Raw genomic sequence first — 21455 nt, 5'->3', positions numbered from 1 at the left:
TTCCCAGATTCATGTAGGCTACATTATCAGCAGTCATTTTACAGAAAATTATATTCAGGAAGTTTAAGTAAGCAGCGACACAACTGATAACTATTGTATTGCTATATAACAAACCATGACAAATTGGATAAGAAATATTGTCTCTTTATGGCTATAGGGTTATGAATGTAATTAAGCTACTTCACTCAGCTGATTATGAATATTTAAAGCCCAAATGTTGATTCTCAGCTAATTATAATAATAATAAAAGCGCAGCAGGCAGCATATGCAGTTTAACGTGACTCCCACAAAGGCTCTATAAACATTCACTGCTCAGTAAAACTCCTTAACAGATGGGAAAATGCCAAAAAAAACACATGCACTGTAGTTACGGAACAAAATGTGTAACTCATTATTACCAGGTAAAAGATTTAAAACATACAAGCTATTTCTAACAAAACTGATGGAAAATAGATAATAAAACACCAAATGGTTTCTTCAAGGATACAGATGCTTGGAAAAAAATATATCATATAGGCTAAGCATAAGAAGCAGCTCTCCAATATTTTATTTTTTGAAAAACAAGCTCATTGTAATTTGACATGAGGTCTTTTGCTAAAGTTTGGACAAACACAGATTGTTCTCTCTGTTAAACAATTTCTTAAATAGCTGCAGGTGTGGAGTGCAACTTGATTCATTGGCGCGGAGATTGAGGAAATTGTGTCAACTTTAGATATATTCAGTATATTCATAGGTTGCCTGTACCTCTTGAAATACAGTGATAATTTGTGAGTATGGAGATAATTTAGTCATTTTTAAGATTGCGTTTTGTGGATTGGTGGTGGGGGTTGCTGATACAATGAGCTGCTCCAATGTAGGTTCTGTTTGTTTGTTCTAAGTGGCAGTCCACATCTGATGCTACTTATCCAATAAATAATGGATACATAATGAATACGTAAATGGGTTTGTCTCCAAAGGTAAATCGTAAATCTTTTTAAATGTTTTTATTTTCTTATTGCTGCAGCTGAATCTGGAAAAGAACCCTTTTTATGGTATTGTCCCATATTTGAGAATAAAAATGCTGTGTGATTCTGTAGGTTATAAAACAATATGCCCCTCCTGCACCCATTATTTTCCATAAAACTTTATACCATTCTTCTCATTACAGTTTGCTGCCCCATACATTTAAAAATTCTTCTTAGAGTACATACACTCTCCGGCCACTTCATAAGGTACACCTGTTTAACGACTTGTTAATGAAAATATGTAATCAGCCAATCACGTGGCAGAAACTCAATGCATTTATGCATGTAGACATGCAGGCGAACTGCTGAAGTTCAAACCAAGCATCAGAATGGGGAAGCAAACGTTGGGCCCATTAGTAATAATTGAGCACAGCCTACGTGAGTATTGTTACTGACCATGTCTATCTCTTTATGATTACAGTGTCTACCCCTCTTCTAATGGCTACTTCCAGCAGGATAACGCAACATGTTACAAAGCTTAAATCATCTCAAACTGGTTTCTTGAACATGACAATGAGTTCACTGTACTGTGAAGGCAAAAAGGGGATCCAACCTGTAAATGGCCCGTGAGTGTATTTTTAAGACACATTTGTTGTGATTAGTATAACAGAAGAATCTCAACATCTCATCCCAGCATCAGTTTGTATAAATTAGTCATTTACAATTTGACTAATTGTTTATGTATTTTGTTTAGGCTTTGATCGGATAGTTTTCTTGTTACAACATATGAGACACATTTGTTGTAACAATAAAACTTTATTGCAAGCTTCCAACCTTGAAATACATTTCAATAAAAACGTTTCACTTTGCAGTTTCAAAAACACACTATTGCTATTAGTGTGACAAGGCAGAGAGGCAGATGCATTACAAAGCAAGAAATCAGACCTTTCAAATAATTTTATTTCTTAATGAATAAAATATGAGAACAGTCTTTAAAAGTTTGAGGCACTTTGAATTATGACAACATTGAAGGCAGGATTAAATATTACTCAGAAACCAATTTATGCTTCAATGACAGAAAAACTGAAACGGTCTTTTTCAAGAACTAACATGCCTAAACATAAGATAAATGTAGCGCTAACTGAATAGCTAAGGATGGGGTTTCTACTGTAGTCTCTACTGTATGTTCCCATTTGTAAAGCATGCATCATCTGCTTCAGATTGCAGCAAATCAGTATTTAGTTTAGAAAATAATCTGATTCTCTGTTCACCTACCTCTTTCCCTTCTAATGTGACACTGAAAGGCTTTGGAAAATATAAAATAGATAAAGGCTTTGCACGCAATGACTGAAGATCATCACACTGATCAGATGTTGACTGGGAGAGCCTGCAGTGACACAGCCCTGTTTCATTATCTTTATCAAAATATTTCACATTGAATCTGCTTTCAGCATCCGTTCTGCATCCAAAAATACTTTCCCAAATATTAAACATGCATCTTTCCAACGATAATCATCATTCCTCAGAAATGAGTCATTGTGCATTTGTACGGTGTTTTTCACTGCGTTTTCTAATTTGGATCAAGGGTACAATCACACACTTACAGAGTTAGATTTTTTTTTTTGATTAATCCAGTTCAGCGGCAGTCAAGGGTAGAACAGATAAATAGCTCGAAGCAGTATGTTTATACTTTGACATTTTAGTTGGAATTAGAGATGTTTAACTAAATAAGCACATGTAAACCATGTCCAGAAGCTACGGCAAGCACAGAATAATGCACTACAGTAACAAAGAAGAATCTTGATATACTGGATTTGATAATTTCCTCATGTGTCTTTTTTAATATTTTCGTAAACTTTGTGCCGTACTTCTTCAGCTAGATTGATTGAAATTGTCAATTGTTATTGTCCAAAGTCCCATCTCTCAATCACACGCACACACACACACACTTCCTCCAGCTGTGTCACAATGGAGTCCTGGAGACCTCCGTTTTTTACTGTTAATTTACTAAATTAGATTTATCTCTAGATCCAGACAGAGGTCTTTCCATTTTTAACAATGGTTGCCGCCTTCTCTGTAGCTGATTTCGGCCTTGCTCCTTGTTTCTCCTGGACTGTATTGACGCGATTTTGCTCTGCCATTGTACCCCCAGATACAGGACTGCTGGTTCTGGAGGTTTGTTGGTTGTTTTTGGTTTGATATGTTTGAAAGGCCATATCGAGCTGTTCTTGGGCAACCCGTAGGTGCCGGTGTAGGCTTACCAAATCAGAAGGGATGTTCTCATCTGGGCTGGTGCACTGCTGCTCCTGGGCCACATTGGCCATGTTCTGCTCGTGGGTAATGAGGCTGTTGGGGATCCTGCTAGGTTTGTCTGTCTTCATCACAAGGTTGTACCCCGGAGGAGAGGCTGGGATGTTTCGAGAAAACGGGTAGCCGTAGGACGTCCGTCGGCCGTTCCTCTTCATGCGAAGGGTGTCCCGAAAAGTGCCAATTCCCAAGTGAAGCATCTCACACACATTTAGCACTAGACAAAGACAGCTTACCACATACATGATGAGGAGGAAGATTGTTTTCTCTGTGGGCCTGGAGATGAAACAGTCCACTCGGTGTGGACAGGGGACCCTGTTACATACATATGAAGGACTAACTTGAAAACCATAGAGGAGATACTGTCCTGCAAGGAAAGCGATTTCAAAAATAGCTCGCGACATGAGCTGAAGAACATAGATTCTCATCAGGCCTTCTTGCATAATTCTTCGGCGGCCATCATGTTTTGGTGGGTCTTTGCTTGTGCTGCTCACTGGTACGGGCTTGGCCTCCTGCACCTCCAGTGTATCCTCATAGATCATGGGCTCAGCATCGTCATCTTCATCCTCCTCTAAGACATCCTCCAGATGGTGGCTTTCTCTCCATCTGGAGAGAGGAGAAGACTTTTTGCGGAGCCTGAGTTGCTTCCTGCGATCCAACTCTGTACTTCGGGCTATCTTGTGGATGGCGTAACCCATGTACATAATAGAAGGAGTGGAGATCATGATGATCTGGAAGACCCAGAAGCGGACGTGCGAGAGCGGGGCAAAGGCATCATAGCATACGTTGTCACAACCTGGCTGCTTGGTGTTGCAGGTGAACTTGGTCTGCTCGTCCGAGTAGATAGACTCGCCTCCAACCGCTGTGAGCACAATGCGGAAGATGATGAGCACAGTCAGCCACACTTTCCCCACAAAGGTGGAGTGGTTGTGGATCTCTTCCAGGAGACGAGTTAGAAAGCTCCAGCTCATGTTGCTCTAACAAGCTTTTCAACTAGAATCTGTGAAGAGAGAATAAAGCACTGATTATTAATCCAAATACCTATGGAAGAATTTGGTTGGAACTTGAAAAAGCTGTGAGTTGCAGATTAATTCATGTTCAGTGTTAGTAAATTGTATGTATGCAATCACAGCTAATATTACTTTGTAGTATAATGTTGGAACTGTATATACTTCTTTCAGTTGTGTTCCTTATACCAAATGCCTGAGCTGTTTGTGTATGCAGTTGTCAAACCAAAGCAAATGCAGACTACGGCTGCAACTAACAATTACTTTCATTATCAATTATTTTCTTGGCTATAAAACGTCCCAGGTGACATCTTTAAATGTCTCATTTCTTATTTTATCTGACCACCACTCACAAACCCCAAATATATTCTATTTACTACCACAGAAGACTAATAAAAACAGCAAAATCACATTTGAGGAGATGGAACTAGATAATTCATGGCAATTATGCTCGAAAAAATTATTAAATTATTAATCGATTATCAAAATAGCTGCCGATTTATTTTCCGTTAATCAATTAATCATTGATCAAACTACAGCCAGTTCAGCTATAATCCAGTGTGGACCTACAGTATAACTAGGAAATGTGGACTTTGCAAATGTTGCAAACATCAACTCATCTGCACAGATGTAGAGACATTCATTTTCAATTGATTGCACGTCCAAACACAAGACAATGGCTTGTGTTGGTTCATGTCAGTGATAGGGTGATGTCATTCAGTCACCCTATCTAAACACACATCACACAGTAGTTCTTATATCCCCTTCTAACAGATTGAAATAGGTTATAAAAGCGTTGAAATGGCAAAAATAGCAAAGGAAAGAGACAAAAAAAAAAAGAAAAAGAGAAAGAACACACATAAACCCACCAGCAACAACTACCATTTTGATTATAGCTTTGACCAAAGAAAACGCTGTACACTACAAGAGGGTTGACAGGCTAAAAACACAAAATGAAACTGACAGAGCTGTGAATATAAGAAAAGACCATTCTGGTACGAGAGTGTACTCCACTCAGAGAGCCACTTCAGAAACATACTGAACTCTGCATTTCATCGCATCATGCCATGGGACACGCACAGAATAACAGATGACATGAAACCTCACAGTGTCATACTCTGACTCTGTGAGGTGAATGAAGCTGCGATAAGGAGATAGCGTAGCGCTTCTGTCCCTTCATTCATGGGGCAGAGCTGCAGAGTTCATGTTCATCTCATGACTGCGGCACTGTGTTCCCTGGCGTGGGATGTGCCATCTCCCCTGCCATCTGAGTGAACAGGAGAGGCTTGTTGCTCTGCCACGAGGCCTCCCCTCCAGATCCAGCACTGCTGACGCTGGGGAGGGGTACAGCCACAAGGAGACAGATGGCACCTATGGTAGGCGACTCATGTGCCCCAGGATGGCATGACAGGAGGGCAGCTGCACTGAGGATGCACTGTATAAGTTTGAACGAATCTGTTGTATATCATAGCATCAACATCATACTGTACCCTAACACTGAAGTGATCTTGAGATATCCACCTGGTGTTAATGTGTTTTGCAAAGTGTTCTACAGCGTGTTGATGTTGATTATTTGCTGCCTTGTCTGTCTTTAGTTTTCAGTGCTGTTGCCATTTTAACAAAGTCTACCCTGAAAAGAGATTTCTAATCTAAGTGGGACTTTCCTGTTTAATAAATACAGATTTGATTTTACTAAAAGGTCAAGCAGCAATGTGATGCAGCAGAGATCATCATACAACGCAACTTACTCCAAGTCATTGACATTTTTCATTCATAATATTTTTAAACAGGGAAAAACATACTTTTCAGGATTTAAAATGTTTCTGAAATACACCTTGTCTCATCTTACAAAGTTAGCTACAGAGGTATTGTAGTTACAGAAAATATTGAAATTGAATAAATACATTCACTCTTGATATTACAATTCCACAAAATAGAGCCACTTTTTAAATAAAGGTGTAATATGATTTAAGAAATTAGATAATCAGGGATATACTCTATGTTTAAGAACTATTTTTTTTTAATAATGTATTTATTGCAGGAGCAGTGGTTCATCATACATGCAGATGCAGGCCCATTATATTTTACATTATTAAACATGAATCATATTGTATTGTGTTGGGTAAATAGCTTTATGTAACATTGGTTCAATTGATTTGTCTTTATAGCAGATATATTCATATTTGAAAGACCACTGCAAAGGCATGAAACAATCTTTCAGGAGGGTGGATTCAGACACAGGATCTTACAAACAGTCCACAATTTCACTGATAATTGAACACAAACTATCATTGAGTTTCTTAAGGGGAAAGTCAATAACTAAAACAACCCACCTGGAAAAGTTGTACATGCATTTCCCATCCTGAAGGTCTCCTGTGCCCTCTCTAGATATCCCCTGAACAGTCTGATCCATTGAATTCCACTTCCATCCTAATGTCCTGGCCTTTTCCGTCTTATTAATAACTTCCAGAATGGCAAAAATGAAAAAGCAATAATGGAACTTATCAGACTAGACTTTCTATTTATTCCGTTTTCCCATTCTATGAAGCAGTGAGGTCTCGCCGCTGTGAATGCCTCACATTCTGGCTTGTGTCTGGTTTCTATTACACCAGCCTTCTGCCCAAGAAGGAAGTATAAAAAACAGAGAGGCAGAAAAAAATCCTCCTCTGGCAAGTGACCCTCATCCAAGGGTTCAGACTTGAGGATATCGTACTGCAGATTGAAATGAACACCCAGCTGAGGGAGCGTGTTAATCGCAACACAGTCAACCTCCCCCAATGCTCATGTGCAACATTTGTAACACAGATGATGAAGGTCTCTCCCTCTCTCTTTCTGTTTCTCTCACTTTGTCTCTCTTTCTCTCTCCCTCTCTTTACATCTATCTATGTATCTTGGCTTCTTACAGGTTCCTGTCTACTGTACATGCCGTCCAGCCATTTACACAGCAACAGCAGTAGCTTACTCTGAGAAAAAAGGTGATGTATAGAGTTGTGGCACACTTCACACACATGTGTAGAAATGCAAATAGTCATTTAAAACACACACACACACACACACACACCTCTCCCTTTTTATTTCTCTCCCTATCTTGTCGCACACACACACACACACACACACATCAACCACAATAACTGCAATTAGCAACCTCTATATTATACGTCAATTACATACCAGTTTACGGTGGGTGACAATTATGAAAAAACAACTTTGGGGAGACAAAGACAGGGAGTTTGAGGACAGACACGTCACTGAGACATAAGCCACCTTGCCTCAGTGCAGATCCGCTAGAATGTAACCAGCAGGTACGCTCAGTCATATCAAGTGTCATAACATTTAGATCCTCCATCCAGGCAGATGGCCAGATAACAGAGCAGTGGACAGGTTGCACTCTGCACTCCTGCTACACGTCTTTTCCAAGTTGATGTTTATACTTTCAAGCTTTCACCTCGGCCTGCAGAGTGCAGTAGCACACGTTGTTACTTCAGGCATGAGATGGATTTCTTTTCACATGATGGCAAGAGCGGCTGTATGTGGACAGCAGTCTCTCTCTGTCTCTCTCACTCACTCACACACACTTCCTTTTTTATTTTGTAACTCTGAAATAACAAAACAAAGTACAGATGAGGTGGTGATTCATGCAAGATTAAAATCGGAAAGGAATGTCTCCCTCTCTTTATTGTATGTGCCAGACCTTGCTGTCAAGTTTGGGAAAGGATCTAAAGTCAACTTCTTTTAATAGAGGACAGATAAACGGGTTAGTGTCTGGCTTGCATTTATGAAATGTGTCTGGTCATTGTCACAGTGACCTTATTATTATAATGTTACTTTCACAAGGCCCTCAATAAGCCTTAATTATGACCTGTATACAGCTATAAAGCCAAGAATAACGTTCAACAACACCAGCAAGGCCATCATCAATCAGATCACAAATCCATCTCAGTTCTTTATAATTTTAATAATAATAAAAAAAATCTTGGTGTCCTGTGTCTTAATATATTTTAAGAATATCAGACTGTCTTTAGTAAGAGAGCAAAGACAACTGTGCGAGACATGTCAAGAATGAGATAGTACAAGCACGTTATAGACGTCTCTGCATTTAAATCTCATTCTGTTTGAATAGTTTGTGGTCGAAAGAAAGCTGTAAGAGCCAGCCATCTGGGCCTGCAGGACCCATCGTCCTGAGGCCTCGCCTTCAGGGATCCCCTCTCCGTCTGACTGAGGAGATGTGGCGTAGCGGCACCCCTGGTGCAGCACTGAAGAAAAGAAGACGAGGGATGCTGCTGGAATGACTAGAGCATTTGGGGTTTTGGACATGTGCTGTCCTAAGGGACGGATAAGCACGTGTTTTTAAGTTGCAGTGCAAAATCTTTCATCCAAAAGACACAGATGGTCCAGTGAAGACAGTTGTTAAGTAAACATTCAACTAAAAGTCAATTAGAGTTTATGTTCCTCAACAACTTGCTGCGATTAACACTCTTACTGAGGTGCCACTATGCTCTGCTCTAATTGATATTAGGTCATATATGTATGAAAATTATGTTTTTATTCCCAGATCTGTATTTTATACAGTTATGTTTAATATTATATATGCATAATGTTTTTTTTTGGTTCTTCTCAGAACCTCACAGTACAAGGTTTTACTTTTTACTGTATGTACAAAAGAAACAAACTGATTTAGACCTATTACTTTATTACAATTATAAAACTAGATTTCTTTTCCAACAATTAATAAATAAAAAGTCTTTGAAACTGTATTAATACATTGGAATTGCTCACAGTTAAGCACACACAAAAGTGCACAAACGCATACAGTCAAACCAATGACTGTCTAGTTCTGAACGTGCTGTCCCTGTGTCCTTGGACAATTCAGGCTAGTTTAGCTTTGGGTAACTTCAGTTCATGTTGATAAATATTGATTGGACTGCCCAGAGCCAGGAGAATACTCCCCTGTAAGATATGGTTTGACATTGCTCTTGTCACAAGGACTGGCATCATGTGGCACCAAATGAGAATGCTTAATATTCATTAGGTTACGGTTATATTTAGTATTAAATGTAAAATAGAACAGATGTGGTAGCATTTGTGAAATGCAAAAAACTTTCAAAAATATCTAATATGACAGATGACAATTAAACAGAAAATCTAAATTACTTTAAAGACAAAATTGATGAAAAATAATCAGCATAATTTCTGTGGTGCAATGGCTGTGTGAATCATATAATACATTTATTGCAATTGTTTTTAAATGTATACTCACAGACATATTTTAACAGAATGATTTGGTTATTCCCTGACAGTTTCACCTTTAAGAGGTCACTGGGAGCTGTGAGGGTTTGCAGCATAGCCGAGTGTTGAAGTGATGCAACATGGAGGAGTGAACATCTCGACAACTCTCCTTGGCCGCCACCAATGTCATGACAAGAGTTTTATCCAAATGTATTTACTGAACAAAGTTGATGCAAGCAGACTGGGGGCTGTAAGGGTCTGTGTTTATGTAACAGATCAAGCTCCACCATGTGACTTGGATGCCCCCCTCCCCCCTCAGAGAAAAGAGTGACACAAGACACCAGAGCAAAAATCATGCAACTTGGTGCTTGGACTCCTCCTCTCTCCCATCTCTCCTACTACTATCATTAAACTGTTCTTACCAGGCTGTGGGGGGCTATCCCATAGGCAGCCTGAGAGTGGTGGCAGTCCCATCTCATTTGTTCATTTTTCTCCCAGTTTCTCAGCCAAGCCTATCCAACCCCCGGGGTGAGTGCGTCCCGTGCCAGTTTTACTAAGGCTGGACTCCACTGAAGCGACTGAGATGAAAAGCCTTGAGGTGGATGCCAACAACTACCCTCAGCCAGGACTCTGCGTCTCCCACATGAGCAAAACAACTTGTATTTAAAAATGAGCCGCACCACTACTGTACAATTAAACAAACACAACTTATTTGGTTAATATTTTTGATGTGTAAATGAAATAAAAAAGGAGTGTATTCCACCTAAAATGATTTAACATAACAGACGAAGCCCTCATGTTCATTCCATGCTATACATCTGGACTCACTTAAAAATGCATGTCAAACTATTTAAAGCACTGGAGAAAATGAGGATATATAGCAACATTTTAATAGTCTTAAAAATAGTTTATCTTCCATTGGAAAAAGGCCTGTTTCCTGTCTCAGAAGGAGGTTCTGTTTATTTTACTGCCCTGAAATACTCCAATAATTCTGGTAGTAAAGGTTTGCCAATAAATACTATTACACACATTACTGTACATGCTTTAAGTGAGGTATCGGGCTGGCATATAGACTTGATATCAAGAGTTCAAAAATCATGTCTCATTTATGTTTATGATGGAGGAAGGAAGTAATAAAGTGCAGTAGTCTCGCATTGCCACACCTTCCTGCACAGCGCTGCCGAGGAAGGTCTGGTTACTCCTGACAGCAATCCGGGATGGGAGAAAAACATGCTCTGGTTTACTGGCATTTCTTTAAACCAATCACAATCGTCTTGGGCGGTGGTAGGCGCTGAGCAGAGCCACGGTGCCTCTGCAAAATAGAATGACATCTGGCAGAATTGGCGGAATATCCAGCTGAATTTCCGGCGGTACCGGCGCAATCCCGGAAGTGGAACATCATGGATATAGACTAGTTTCACAGAAAAGTTGTAAACTCTGGAAGTGTCCAAACCAGTAGCCACAGTACATGATTGACTGGGCTACATGATACACTCGGCCCATATCATGTTTGGTTATTATCTACAAGCTGTCAGCAAATTGTAGCTCAGTTGAAAAAAGTGATTAATGGAGCCAATGTCTAAATGAAAATACTCTAGTGATAATATTGTTTGAGAACAAAAAACAGTATGTTTGCATGCCCTCTTAATAGATCACAATCTTGTCATCATTTCTACACTCACTTGCTGTTTTCCATCAGGGCAGTAAAATCCAACACACAACTACCCAGCCAAATGAACAAAATAACAGTGCTTCGCTCGCAGAGCTGGAGGGCCTTAATCTTTGACATTATCTTGTCTTAACTGGCCATGTCATGAGCTGATCTGGGGCAAGCCCAAAGGTGCAGCAGACCTAGTCAGGGTCATTTGGACTACCAGAGATATGTTTACTGCAACTCCTTCCTTCCAGATGCCTTATTGCCGTTGCCCTTCTCTAATTTAGTGGACTTCGTAGCAACGCTGCAGGATTACACTGACAACAGCAATATACCCTCTCTCTTTTGTGTAAACTTAAGCAAGGAAAGCTTGGATCAATACTGTATATGTGCACATACTGTATAGTGTACTGGTGGACACATTTAAAGCTCAGCTATTAAGCCAGTGATAAGAAAAGGCAATCTGCTGACTTAAAAGCACTGGCTAACAGAATTAACAAAGTAAAACCATGTGCTAATGTGTGCTGGGGATATTTTCTGCATTCACTAAATAGAAAAAGAATACTTCTAGTTTTTCTCTACTTTTGTCAGTGGATTTTTTTATCCACTAGATGGCAATCATGTATTCATGGACAATCATCTTGTGTTAACAATGGTTAACAAACATTTTGGAATTTGTTTGACTTTCCATATCACGGTTCAAAGTCCTGTAGACTGTTTTTGCCCCCAGACATGTGGTCAACAATTCCAATAATGGGGGCTATGACCCTGTTAACATTGAGTAACATTAGGAGATAAACCAACCTGTCATTACCTTTTCACTACACAAACATCACAGCTGAATCCTTTAAAGCCTTTAAGGTTAAGTGACAGTATTTTAAGGCATTTAAAGCATCTCATTAAGATAGCCGAGGAGCGTAAAATACCAACAACTACAACAGTTCACATGGAGGCTACACTGAAATAGGAAGGGTTGTTATATGTGCTGTGGTCCCATTGTTTCAGGCTTTGGTCATGGCTTTCCTGTTAAACTGATTGCACCTCTGTATCACTAATATAGGTTATTTTTATTTTTTTCATTTGCAAAACTCCTACCTAATATGTTTTTGCTTTATAGAAACAGTGCCAAAATAAAAAAAAATGCATTTACAGGACATAAAGCAATAACTTATTTTAGTATTTAATGGTTTACTAGAATTATATCAATTTGAGCCTCATTAGCTCATATCATTTCTTAATCTTTCTAATGTACAATTAATCCATCAGATAATAAAGTCAGACAGATTTTCAAAGTTAAAGTAGAAAATAAACGTCATGTGACACAACAACACAATGTGAGACAGTAGCATTAAAACTAAACCTCTCAGCATGGTGTTAAGCCTCACTTGGGGTCGCTTTAACTACCCTCTATTAAAATTGAATAGAAAAAGCCTAAAATATGTTTAGGCAAAAATGTAACAAGCAAACCTTTTTTTGCCACTTCAAGTTACGTGAACTAATTCACGTAAAAATTGAAGCTTTTGTTTATGCAAATAAAACCAACAACTGCATACTATGAAACAGCATAATCCACAGAAAAAAGAAGAAGAATGAAGGCTCTACCTACCTGTCCATGCGGCTAAAGCAGGAGCTCATTCTATGCTTTATGGTAGGTCATCCTGGGCGGGCATCCAGAGGCATCGTTTCACTGCTCAGGCTCAGAAACAGGATGAGAGAGACAATGGGTCATTTTTCTTCAAAACCCCTCACCACCAAGTACAGGCAGGACACTTAGGAGCAGCATCCTGCCAAAGGCCCCATTGTTTCCCAGCTTGTCTGCCTCCATTGCCATGACCACTGCTTGTATTTATTTAATTCAGGATGACTCCTACTAAAACCCCATTCATTCACCCAGAAATTAACAGTGGCATAGCTCTGGACCTCCAAAACCTTGCTTTTCCTGATTTAGCTGTGTGTGAGTGTGCAGACGTGTGAACAGCGTGCCTACATGACATGCACATTCACATTATTTTTTTTAGGGGTTTATTCAAACTCCAGTGCATACTATCCACTGAAACCTTTTTTATGCCACATGAGTTGAAGAAGATTTTAATGGGTTTTCTTTGTCATTTTTCAAAGGTCTTTTCAAGGCCAAGAAAGCTTGTGGAAGGCTTTTCCTCAGCTGGTTGCAGAAGGCTGTTTGTTGTTTTTTGTCAAGTGATGGAAATACGGCATGACAACTCCTTTTCCTGATGTGCCATGGCATGCCAAAAATATGAAGATTACAAAAGATTTGATATATTTTTGGCATTAAGGTTGACCTCTTGTCCTCTTTTGCATCAGAAATGTAGTTCTGTTGAAGTTGAACTTACATGTAGTTAAAGTAGAAGCTTGCACTATGTGATAATTAACTTTAATTCAAGGAACAACAACGACTAAAACAATAACAAGTGAGGAATAGCAAATGTTTGAATTTCACCCATAGGAAGTGGTGGGCCCCAGATCACATATTTGTGCAGAGAGTGGTTCGATCGGCTGAACATACATATTTACACCAGGCATGTAAAGAAAAAGGCTAGGAGAATTGTTAGAGGTTCAAACCACTCAGGTAACAGCTTTTTCTCCATGTTGACATTCATCAGGTTCATCAGGTTCATCAGAGGCAGGAGTAGCTTCTATGATGATGGACAATGATGTTAAACATTAATCTAGTAATGGAAGGTTGACAAAATTGGAGGCACTCAGAGGGTAATGATTTAAAGGCCGTGTTGCAGGGTTCATTCTCCAACAAATTTGCGCAATTTGCTTGTTGGTAATAAACATTTAAACTGTTATCCATTGTATTTGATGTTGTTGGGTATCACAAAATGGAATATAATACGAAAAAGTAGGTACTATTTTACAGTGGTTTGCAATGATTCTCTTTTCCCCGTGTCACGACACGTTTTTCTCGTTTAGTTTGTAGTGGCCACCACGTTTTTTAAACTAATTTATTTTAATGGGAAATATTTTCGTGATCACAGCACGACTACGGTAGCGAGTAGTATGAAAGGCCGAAAATCCGCATAGGGAGGTTGGTTGGGGTGGTGGATGGGTCAAACAACAAAGGACTTTCACCCCGGAGAGCGGGGATCATTTCCCGCGTGTGTGACGTTTCCTTTCCCCGTTCGTCTTTCCCTAAACCCAACCCGCGTCCCCCAGAGACCGTGGATTATTTCCCAAGTGTCAGGTTTCCTTTCCCCGCGTCCCCCAGAGACTGCGGATCGTTTCCCACCTGTCAGGTTTCCTTTCCCCGTTCTTCTTTTCCTAAACCCAACCCGCGTCCCCCAGAGACCGCAGATCATTTACCGTGTGTCACGTTTCCTTTCCCCGTTCGCCAACCTCTGTTGGTGGTGTTCCCATTATGTGCTGAACACCACGTACCTCTGTGTTCCCATTTCGTGCTGACCACCATGAAATAAACGAGAAAAACATGTCCGTGTACACAAATCAATAGATTAAAAATTACGTGACCATTTCACGAACTGCCGTGAGACCGTGTTGTAAATACATACAGTAGATATATATAGAGTGAGGCATGTCACATCTGCTGGTCACGGGGCGAGCTCCTCGACCAGCGACCAAAATGCACTTATTTCCCTACAGCACAAGCTCTCCACCGCAGTTCCCATGGGACGCATTTTCACCGGAGGAAGAAATAAACACTGGGCAAATATGTTGTTACTGGAGCTAGTAGGCTACCATCAAAGCGTGGGATATCTGATCGGAAATGTGTTTACAACGTTGGGGGAAAGATTTAATTAGGGATTATCTGGGGAGAGACTGGCAAGTTAGCCCGTAGCTAGCATGATGCCTTCTATTTCTAGATCCAGATAAGTTTACCGGTACTTATCTGAACTAACAGACATGATCACTGTTACTAGATATAAAGAAAACGTTGACTTTCACTCTGTGCTATTCACTTACAGTAAAAAAAAAAAAAAGTGTCGTTATTGTATGCACTGCTGTTCGTAGACTAGTTCCAGCACTTGCTGCTGCGTTGCTAAATGATAGCAACTCACCAGGACACTTCACCAACTCTCCACTCATTCTCCTTGGACCACGCATGTAATTGGCTTGGAAGGCCATCAGTTCTTGGCAATTCCTTATTCGCCCTTTCACGTCTGACGGGTTCAAAATTATACGGCTGCGGGGCATCATACACGTTATTAGTGGTTCTTGCCACCTCTTCCTTATCGCCATAGTTCTAGTACTAGGCTGAGGGTAGTCTCCTCCACGTCTCCCCAAATTACGTCATCACCGAATTGCGTTAACCCCTGCTAATACCAAAAATGACAAACTGGCCTTTAACACCATTTGGAGACTTTTTTTTTAAAGATCAATTTTTTATTGTTTTTTATCATTAGACATACAAAACAGAGAAACACAAATTGAACAAGAACAAAATCCCTCTCCCACCCCCCACCCTCTGCGGTCTTGAGGAAAACAGAACAAATAAACAAACAGAAATCACACCTTGCCTAGTCACTCTCCTCTATTTCTTGTGGCGCTGAGGTCCCTAGGTCTGATATTTGTGCTGCTGTGCTTTTCCATAGGTTGATAGTCGATGATTTGGCTTTGTTAATCCTTGCGGTAGAGAGCTCAAGCATAACTATGTCTAGAAAATACGCAAAGCACTGTTTTATACAAAGCGAGGAGTCAGAATGACTTTAGAGATGTATCTCTTCTGGGGAGTCCAATATGACCTATGACATATGTTGAAGTGGATATACTGGTTATTTGCATTCTTTGAACAGTGGAAAATGTTGTCCCAAACTGTCTCCCAATTAATTGGATTCCCCTCAGGGCTCAGCTCTCCCTCCCATTTCTTTGCTATTGGGAGTTCTTCTATGGATACTTGCATCAATTTAGCATGAATCTTGGACACTAATCCTCTCACAGGAAAATTAACAAACCATTTAATGACTGGGTGCGCCTCAAGACTGTTTCCCCATGGCACTCCATAACATTTTAGGGCTTATCTTAAGTGAAGATAAAAGAAGAAGGATGTCCTGGGGACCTCAAAACTCTCAGGTCTTCAAAAGTCAACATACCTTTCTAATTGAATAGCTGGTCTAAAGTATAAATACCTCTGTCACTCCACTGGTTACAAGCAAAGGCTTTACATTGTGCCATATTGGGGTAATTTGGAGACATTTTTAAAATGATATACATATCTTGAGTGCTTTATGTACCCATTAACAACAGTGGTGGTTAACCTGCAACATGGCCTTTAAAGGGGCGCTATGCAGTTTTGGCAATTTCTTTGCTGTTTTCTCACTTTTTTCTCGCAGGTTTCTCTATAGAGCTCCCCCTACAGCTTTGGAATAGATATTTGGCAACACTGGTTGGCGACTCTCCCCCCTCCAATCTTCTCTCTCTGGTCATGTGCATTTGTTTTCAATGAAGCCGGCGAACGCACAGAGCCATGTCCACTAAGGTATGTACAGGGCTGGACTGGGACAAAAAATTGGCCCTGGCATTTTTGGCCCAGGCGGCCCACACCCACCGTGATTGGTCAGACACATTCCCTGCAGACAGTCCTCTTAAAATATGCGTGCATGCTATGATATGAGTGCATGCTATGATATGAGTCGCCTAGTGTTCAGCGTTCATGTGATCGTTTTGGATCCTTCAAGAGGGGTGTCAAGACTTATCTGTTGGTCTTACACTTAAATAATTCATTCATTCTTAGAGTTATGATTTTTTTTTTTTATATATTGTATTGTCATTATTGATATTATTACTATTTTGCTTAATATTGGCTAAGCAACTTTAAAAACTGTTTACTGTTAATTTTTAACTATTTTTAACTATTGTAAGATTCATATTTTGTCACTTTGGACATAAGTGTCTGCTAAATACTATTGAGAGCCGAAGTCGCGCCCCTTCCGGTGGACCTCATGGGACCTAAACTCGGAAAAAATATGAATGGTAGTGAACGGGGAGAGGCAAATTGTTTTTTGATCCCGTTTGAATCGAGCCATGGATTACAAATATGATGTTCGTCAATTTAAAAGATAAGTTTTCAACCGAAGAAAGTCTCAGTTAGCCGTAGGTTTGTCATAGTACCACTTAGTTTTGTGTGAAACCGTTCAGTGAACTACATCTCCCGTCTCACACTAGCTACCTCACCTAGCTTGATGATCGGCTTGCTCGCTAGCTAGCTAGCTTAGCTCTGTTAAACAACACATGTAACGTTATCGTAACTGCTGTGTTTTATCCAGTGAAGTGTTTTCAGCAGATAAGCAAAAGAACAACCAAGATCCTCTGCTCATTAGAGTAACGTTACATCCCTGGTACGATACACAGACATCGTAGCTTCAGCGAGACGTCATCCATGAAGTTTGTAGTCTTTCTAATTACGTATTTTCACAGTCTTATACTTCAACAGTTCAACAATAAACGGAGACTTTCTTTGGTTGAAAAATAATGTTTTAAATTGACGAACATCATATTTGTAATCCATGGCTCAATTCAAACGAGATCAAAAAATAATTAATATCTCTCCATTGACTCTAGTTCATACTTTTTCGAAAGATAGGTCCCATTGGCCGGAAGTAGAAGGGCGGGACTTTGGCTCTCTATAACCATAACTATAACCCTTCCCAAAAGCTACAATAAAGCTGAAAGTAGTACAGTATATGCCCTGGAAAAGAGCACCAATACAAGAGAAGCTAATTAAGCTATTCAAGGAACACTGATGCTTGTATCAACACTGATTTTATAGATCCCACAGACTTTTCAGCTACCCAACAGGCTAATCGCCAGCATTTTCAATGTAAGCTTAAACAGTTAGGTTACCTGACAGCCACTAACTTTAATGTTACTGCCAAACTGCTTGTTATCGTTATGACGTGGCACGTGTGCGCACGCAAGCACGCACGCACGCACGAACACACACACACACACACACACACATACACACACAGTAGGGTGACCAAACGTCCTCTTTTGCCCGGACATGTCCACTTTTTACGTACTGTCCGGGGCGTCCGGGGGGGTTTTATAAATTCATAAAAATGTCCGGTTTTGTTAGAATTTCACTAAATGACGTGTTCTTAGATTTCTGAGGACGAAGGAGAGGCTAGGTTCGGATTGAAAGATTAAGCAAGATGGTTTAATAAAACAACATGAAAAACGACAAAAAACACAAATATTACACTGCAGCTGACAGCGGACTGCTCTCATGCTTCTCTTGTGGAGTCACATAAGACAGTCCTGAATCATTCTTAAAATCACACATTTATTCCCTTTAGAATTGTGGGTGTTTCCTTGACTGAAAAGTCTCTCAGGTTAAGGACACACCTTAACTCCAGGTCACAGACAAAGGTCAATTATCATGGTAGTGTTGAATATATTCAAGTTTACAGAGTTTGCATTTCCTTTGTTCTAATCACGTCTGGGGATGGCTCCCCTAAGGGAGACAAAAGTTACCTTTCCTGTGGGGACAATGAGTCTCCTACATTATGCTAAATAACAGCCATGACCTGATTAATTCTTTAGAAGCTAGGTTTTGGGTGAGGCAGTCAAATGCTGATTAGTGTAGTTATTTGATTAGATCTACCTGCAAGCTGCATAACCAAAAGTACATTGTTTTAACTTTTTTAACTTCAACAGTTTTCACTGTTTTTCATGGGACCATTAAGCGTGTAATTAAATTGACTGGCGCTTTGCACACAATGCTACGGTACTTTGTTTTGTGACATAATTCCTGAGAGGCTGCTTTGTGGGCGGCTCTGCGACGCGCACATACACAGGGACCAGAGCAGACAGCGGAGCAGCATTGCACACAAGATGGCCGTGTTTCGCTAAAGATTTCCCACCGTGTCAGAAAACATAGGGGAGACACTTTGTTTCTCTCACTATGACTCTAAAGTCGTACTCGCTCGCCACCACTCTCTCACTTACCTCGCTCCTATCACCCACCCCCACACACACAGACTGCTGGCCAACACACACACCAGCGCATTAACATTAGGCTACGCGAAGCTCGGGCGATGCAACCCGAACAATAAGTAACTTGTGCGGTGGCGCAGTGCACCATGTGCAATGCTGGCACATACGTTTCAGTGTCTTTATTATTTATCTTATTACACTGAAAAGGTATTAAGAGATATTTTGTTGAAGCTGGATTTTCTAACACAGAAGAGGTCATATTTACAACATTATTTCATATTATTTATTTATTTTAAAAGAGATATTATTTTGTTAAAGGTTGTTACAGATTTTATTTTATTACAGAAGTTATTTTTGCACCATTGAGGCATGTTCATTAACCGTTAATTAAGCCTGTCTGAATTTGTGTTTCGAGGTCGGGCCGAGTGTCCTCTTTTTTTGGAATCAAAATATGGTCACCCTAACACACAGCCTCCCTCCCTTCATGAAAGTCCCTGTTAATTTTCCTACTCCTTACCACATCGTCATCTACTCTCTCTTCCATCTTTTCCTCACTCGCTCCCATGGCCCTGTCATGGTCACTCCATTGACATATCACTCGGCTTCTTCCCTGTCATGATCATGTTGTTTCTGCTTCTCTGTATAGCCAGCCAGCCACCTCTCCTCACTAGTACTTCAGGTAATGCTGATGTTGAAGAAGCTACTACAGTCCCAAACATGTCCGAAATTTGAGGAATCCGCCTGTAGATTCTTAATCTTTTTCTCCTTAATTTCTCTACACCTCCCTTGCACTTTGGTGGTCGTTTGTCCATTTTAACGTGAATGCTAAACTTCCAGCATAATATTACAGCTTCGTGTCTCAGGGCCGGGAGGCGTGGCCATAGTGGGATTCGTAAATTTGCGGCCCGGAATGGGGAAGGGGGATCCTGGATTTGATTGGGTCAGGCCAGTGCCAATAAAGAAAATTAACCAATGGGCCGCAGTGAGTTCTTTATGGGCTGACCCGGCCAAAAAAAAAAAAAAAAAGGCCTATTTAAAGGCCCACCGGGAAAATGCCCGGTATGCCAGATGGCCAGTCCAGCCCTGGGTATGTATGATACACAGAAGGCTAGCATATAAATGTTGAGATAGTGTATATTTGTATTGTGTTATCAAACGTAATCCGTAACATTATGGTGAAAAACAAGAAACTAAGAAATGTTTCTGCTTATTTGTGTTTATTTTTTTTTAGCTTAGCCTATCTCAATTATAGACTTTAATAGAGATTAGGCAGTATCAAAATGAAACTTTACATTGCATTCTTTTATAATGTTGACGGGGATTAGAGGGATTGTTTGTGTCACACCCATAGTTTGTATATTTTTTTTCTTTGGCATAAATACGTGTAGTAGGGTAGGCCTATAATTTATTCGTTCATAATGATAGGCTTGAAACGTCATATTGACAATGGTTCATTGTATGATATTGCAGGGGACCACATAAGCTTGTACAAGTTTGGATGTGGGTGGTGGTTGTGCAGGAGCAAGAAGACTCAGCCGTCATGGGTCGTCAGGCCTAAGTGAAATCTTGCGGGGAAGGCCAGTCCCACTTCTCAGCCTCCTGGACAGAATGACCCTCTGAATGTCTGGGTCGGTACCTGGAGATAAAGGAAGAGCCATTAGTATTAGTCATTTTCAAAAAGCTTGTCAACAAAAGCAAGGTGTTCACTATACAAAAATATAACAGTAAAAACTTACATCTTGTGTCCCTCCCTATTGCGTGCTGGCAGTCGTTGGTTGTGTTTGTCGATAGCTCCAAGCAAAGTCCGGGTCTTGTAGACAAAGGGAGTATATGGCATGCGCTTTGCTGCATACATTAATAAGTGGTTCTGGAAGCTTTCCAGGTCTGTGGTCCTGTGTGGTTGGGATAGACAATAAGAACTCCTCACCACATGAATCTACGTCCATTCTGCTCTCGTAAAATACGACAATTAAGACAAAAATGCTTGAGTGCTGAAATATGGCAAATGCAATTTTGACTATAGATGCTTATCTGAAGTTTATGAACTTCTTCACCTGGGTCAATCACCTTTTGTCCAGCACGATGGCGGTCAGTGCCTGGTGAGCCGCTGAACCTGTAATCACACCACATGATTGTGAGTAAAATGACTGCGTCCTTACAGGGCACTAAATCATGCATTTGCATTGTTTGTTTGAAATTACCTTGGTTGATCCAGGGCTTATCCTCATTGCCCTCTTCAAGGGGCTCATGCTCACAAAAGCCAGTTGCCCACGAATGCTCGTTTCGTACATGGTGTAGCACACCAACCCACATCATCTGTACAAAAGGAATACAAAGCATGCATTAATATCTCATGGCTGTATAATCATGAAAAAACATGCTATATGAATAATATAGTCC

The 21455-nt window shown here is 40.3% G+C and overlaps 1 protein-coding gene across 2 annotated transcripts; it reads right to left on the bottom strand.

Moving 5' to 3' along the window:
* Window positions 1–524: 524 nt before the first annotated feature.
* On the bottom strand, window positions 525–19589 carry gjc2 (gap junction protein gamma 2). Of its 2 annotated transcripts, XM_039814553.1 has the most exons (3): window positions 19573–19589; window positions 12745–12834; window positions 525–4251 (listed from the first exon to the last, which is right to left on the bottom strand). In XM_039814553.1, exon 3 carries the CDS (start codon window positions 4220–4222, stop codon window positions 2969–2971), a length of 1254 nt encoding a protein of 417 aa, XP_039670487.1. In that variant the 5' UTR covers window positions 4223–4251; window positions 12745–12834; window positions 19573–19589; the 3' UTR covers window positions 525–2968. The 2 variants fall into 2 exon arrangements, with proteins under 2 accessions (XP_039670487.1, XP_039670486.1); XM_039814552.1 differs by lacking the exons at window positions 12745–12834; window positions 19573–19589 and adding an exon at window positions 6592–7054.
* Between the last annotated feature and the right edge of the window lie 1866 nt (window positions 19590–21455).

This window comes from Perca fluviatilis, chromosome 11 (assembly GCF_010015445.1).
Source record: "Perca fluviatilis chromosome 11, GENO_Pfluv_1.0, whole genome shotgun sequence".
Lineage (NCBI taxonomy): Eukaryota > Metazoa > Chordata > Actinopteri > Perciformes > Percidae > Perca > Perca fluviatilis.
The sequence above is the reverse complement of the archived record's forward strand: the minus strand, read 5'-3'. Positions and strand labels throughout refer to the sequence as shown.

Excerpts from the sequence above, each read along its gene's own strand:
- gjc2 (XM_039814553.1), bottom strand. The coding sequence starts at position 4,222 with ATGAGCTGGAGCTTTCTAACTCGTCTCCTGGAAGAGATCCACAACCAC.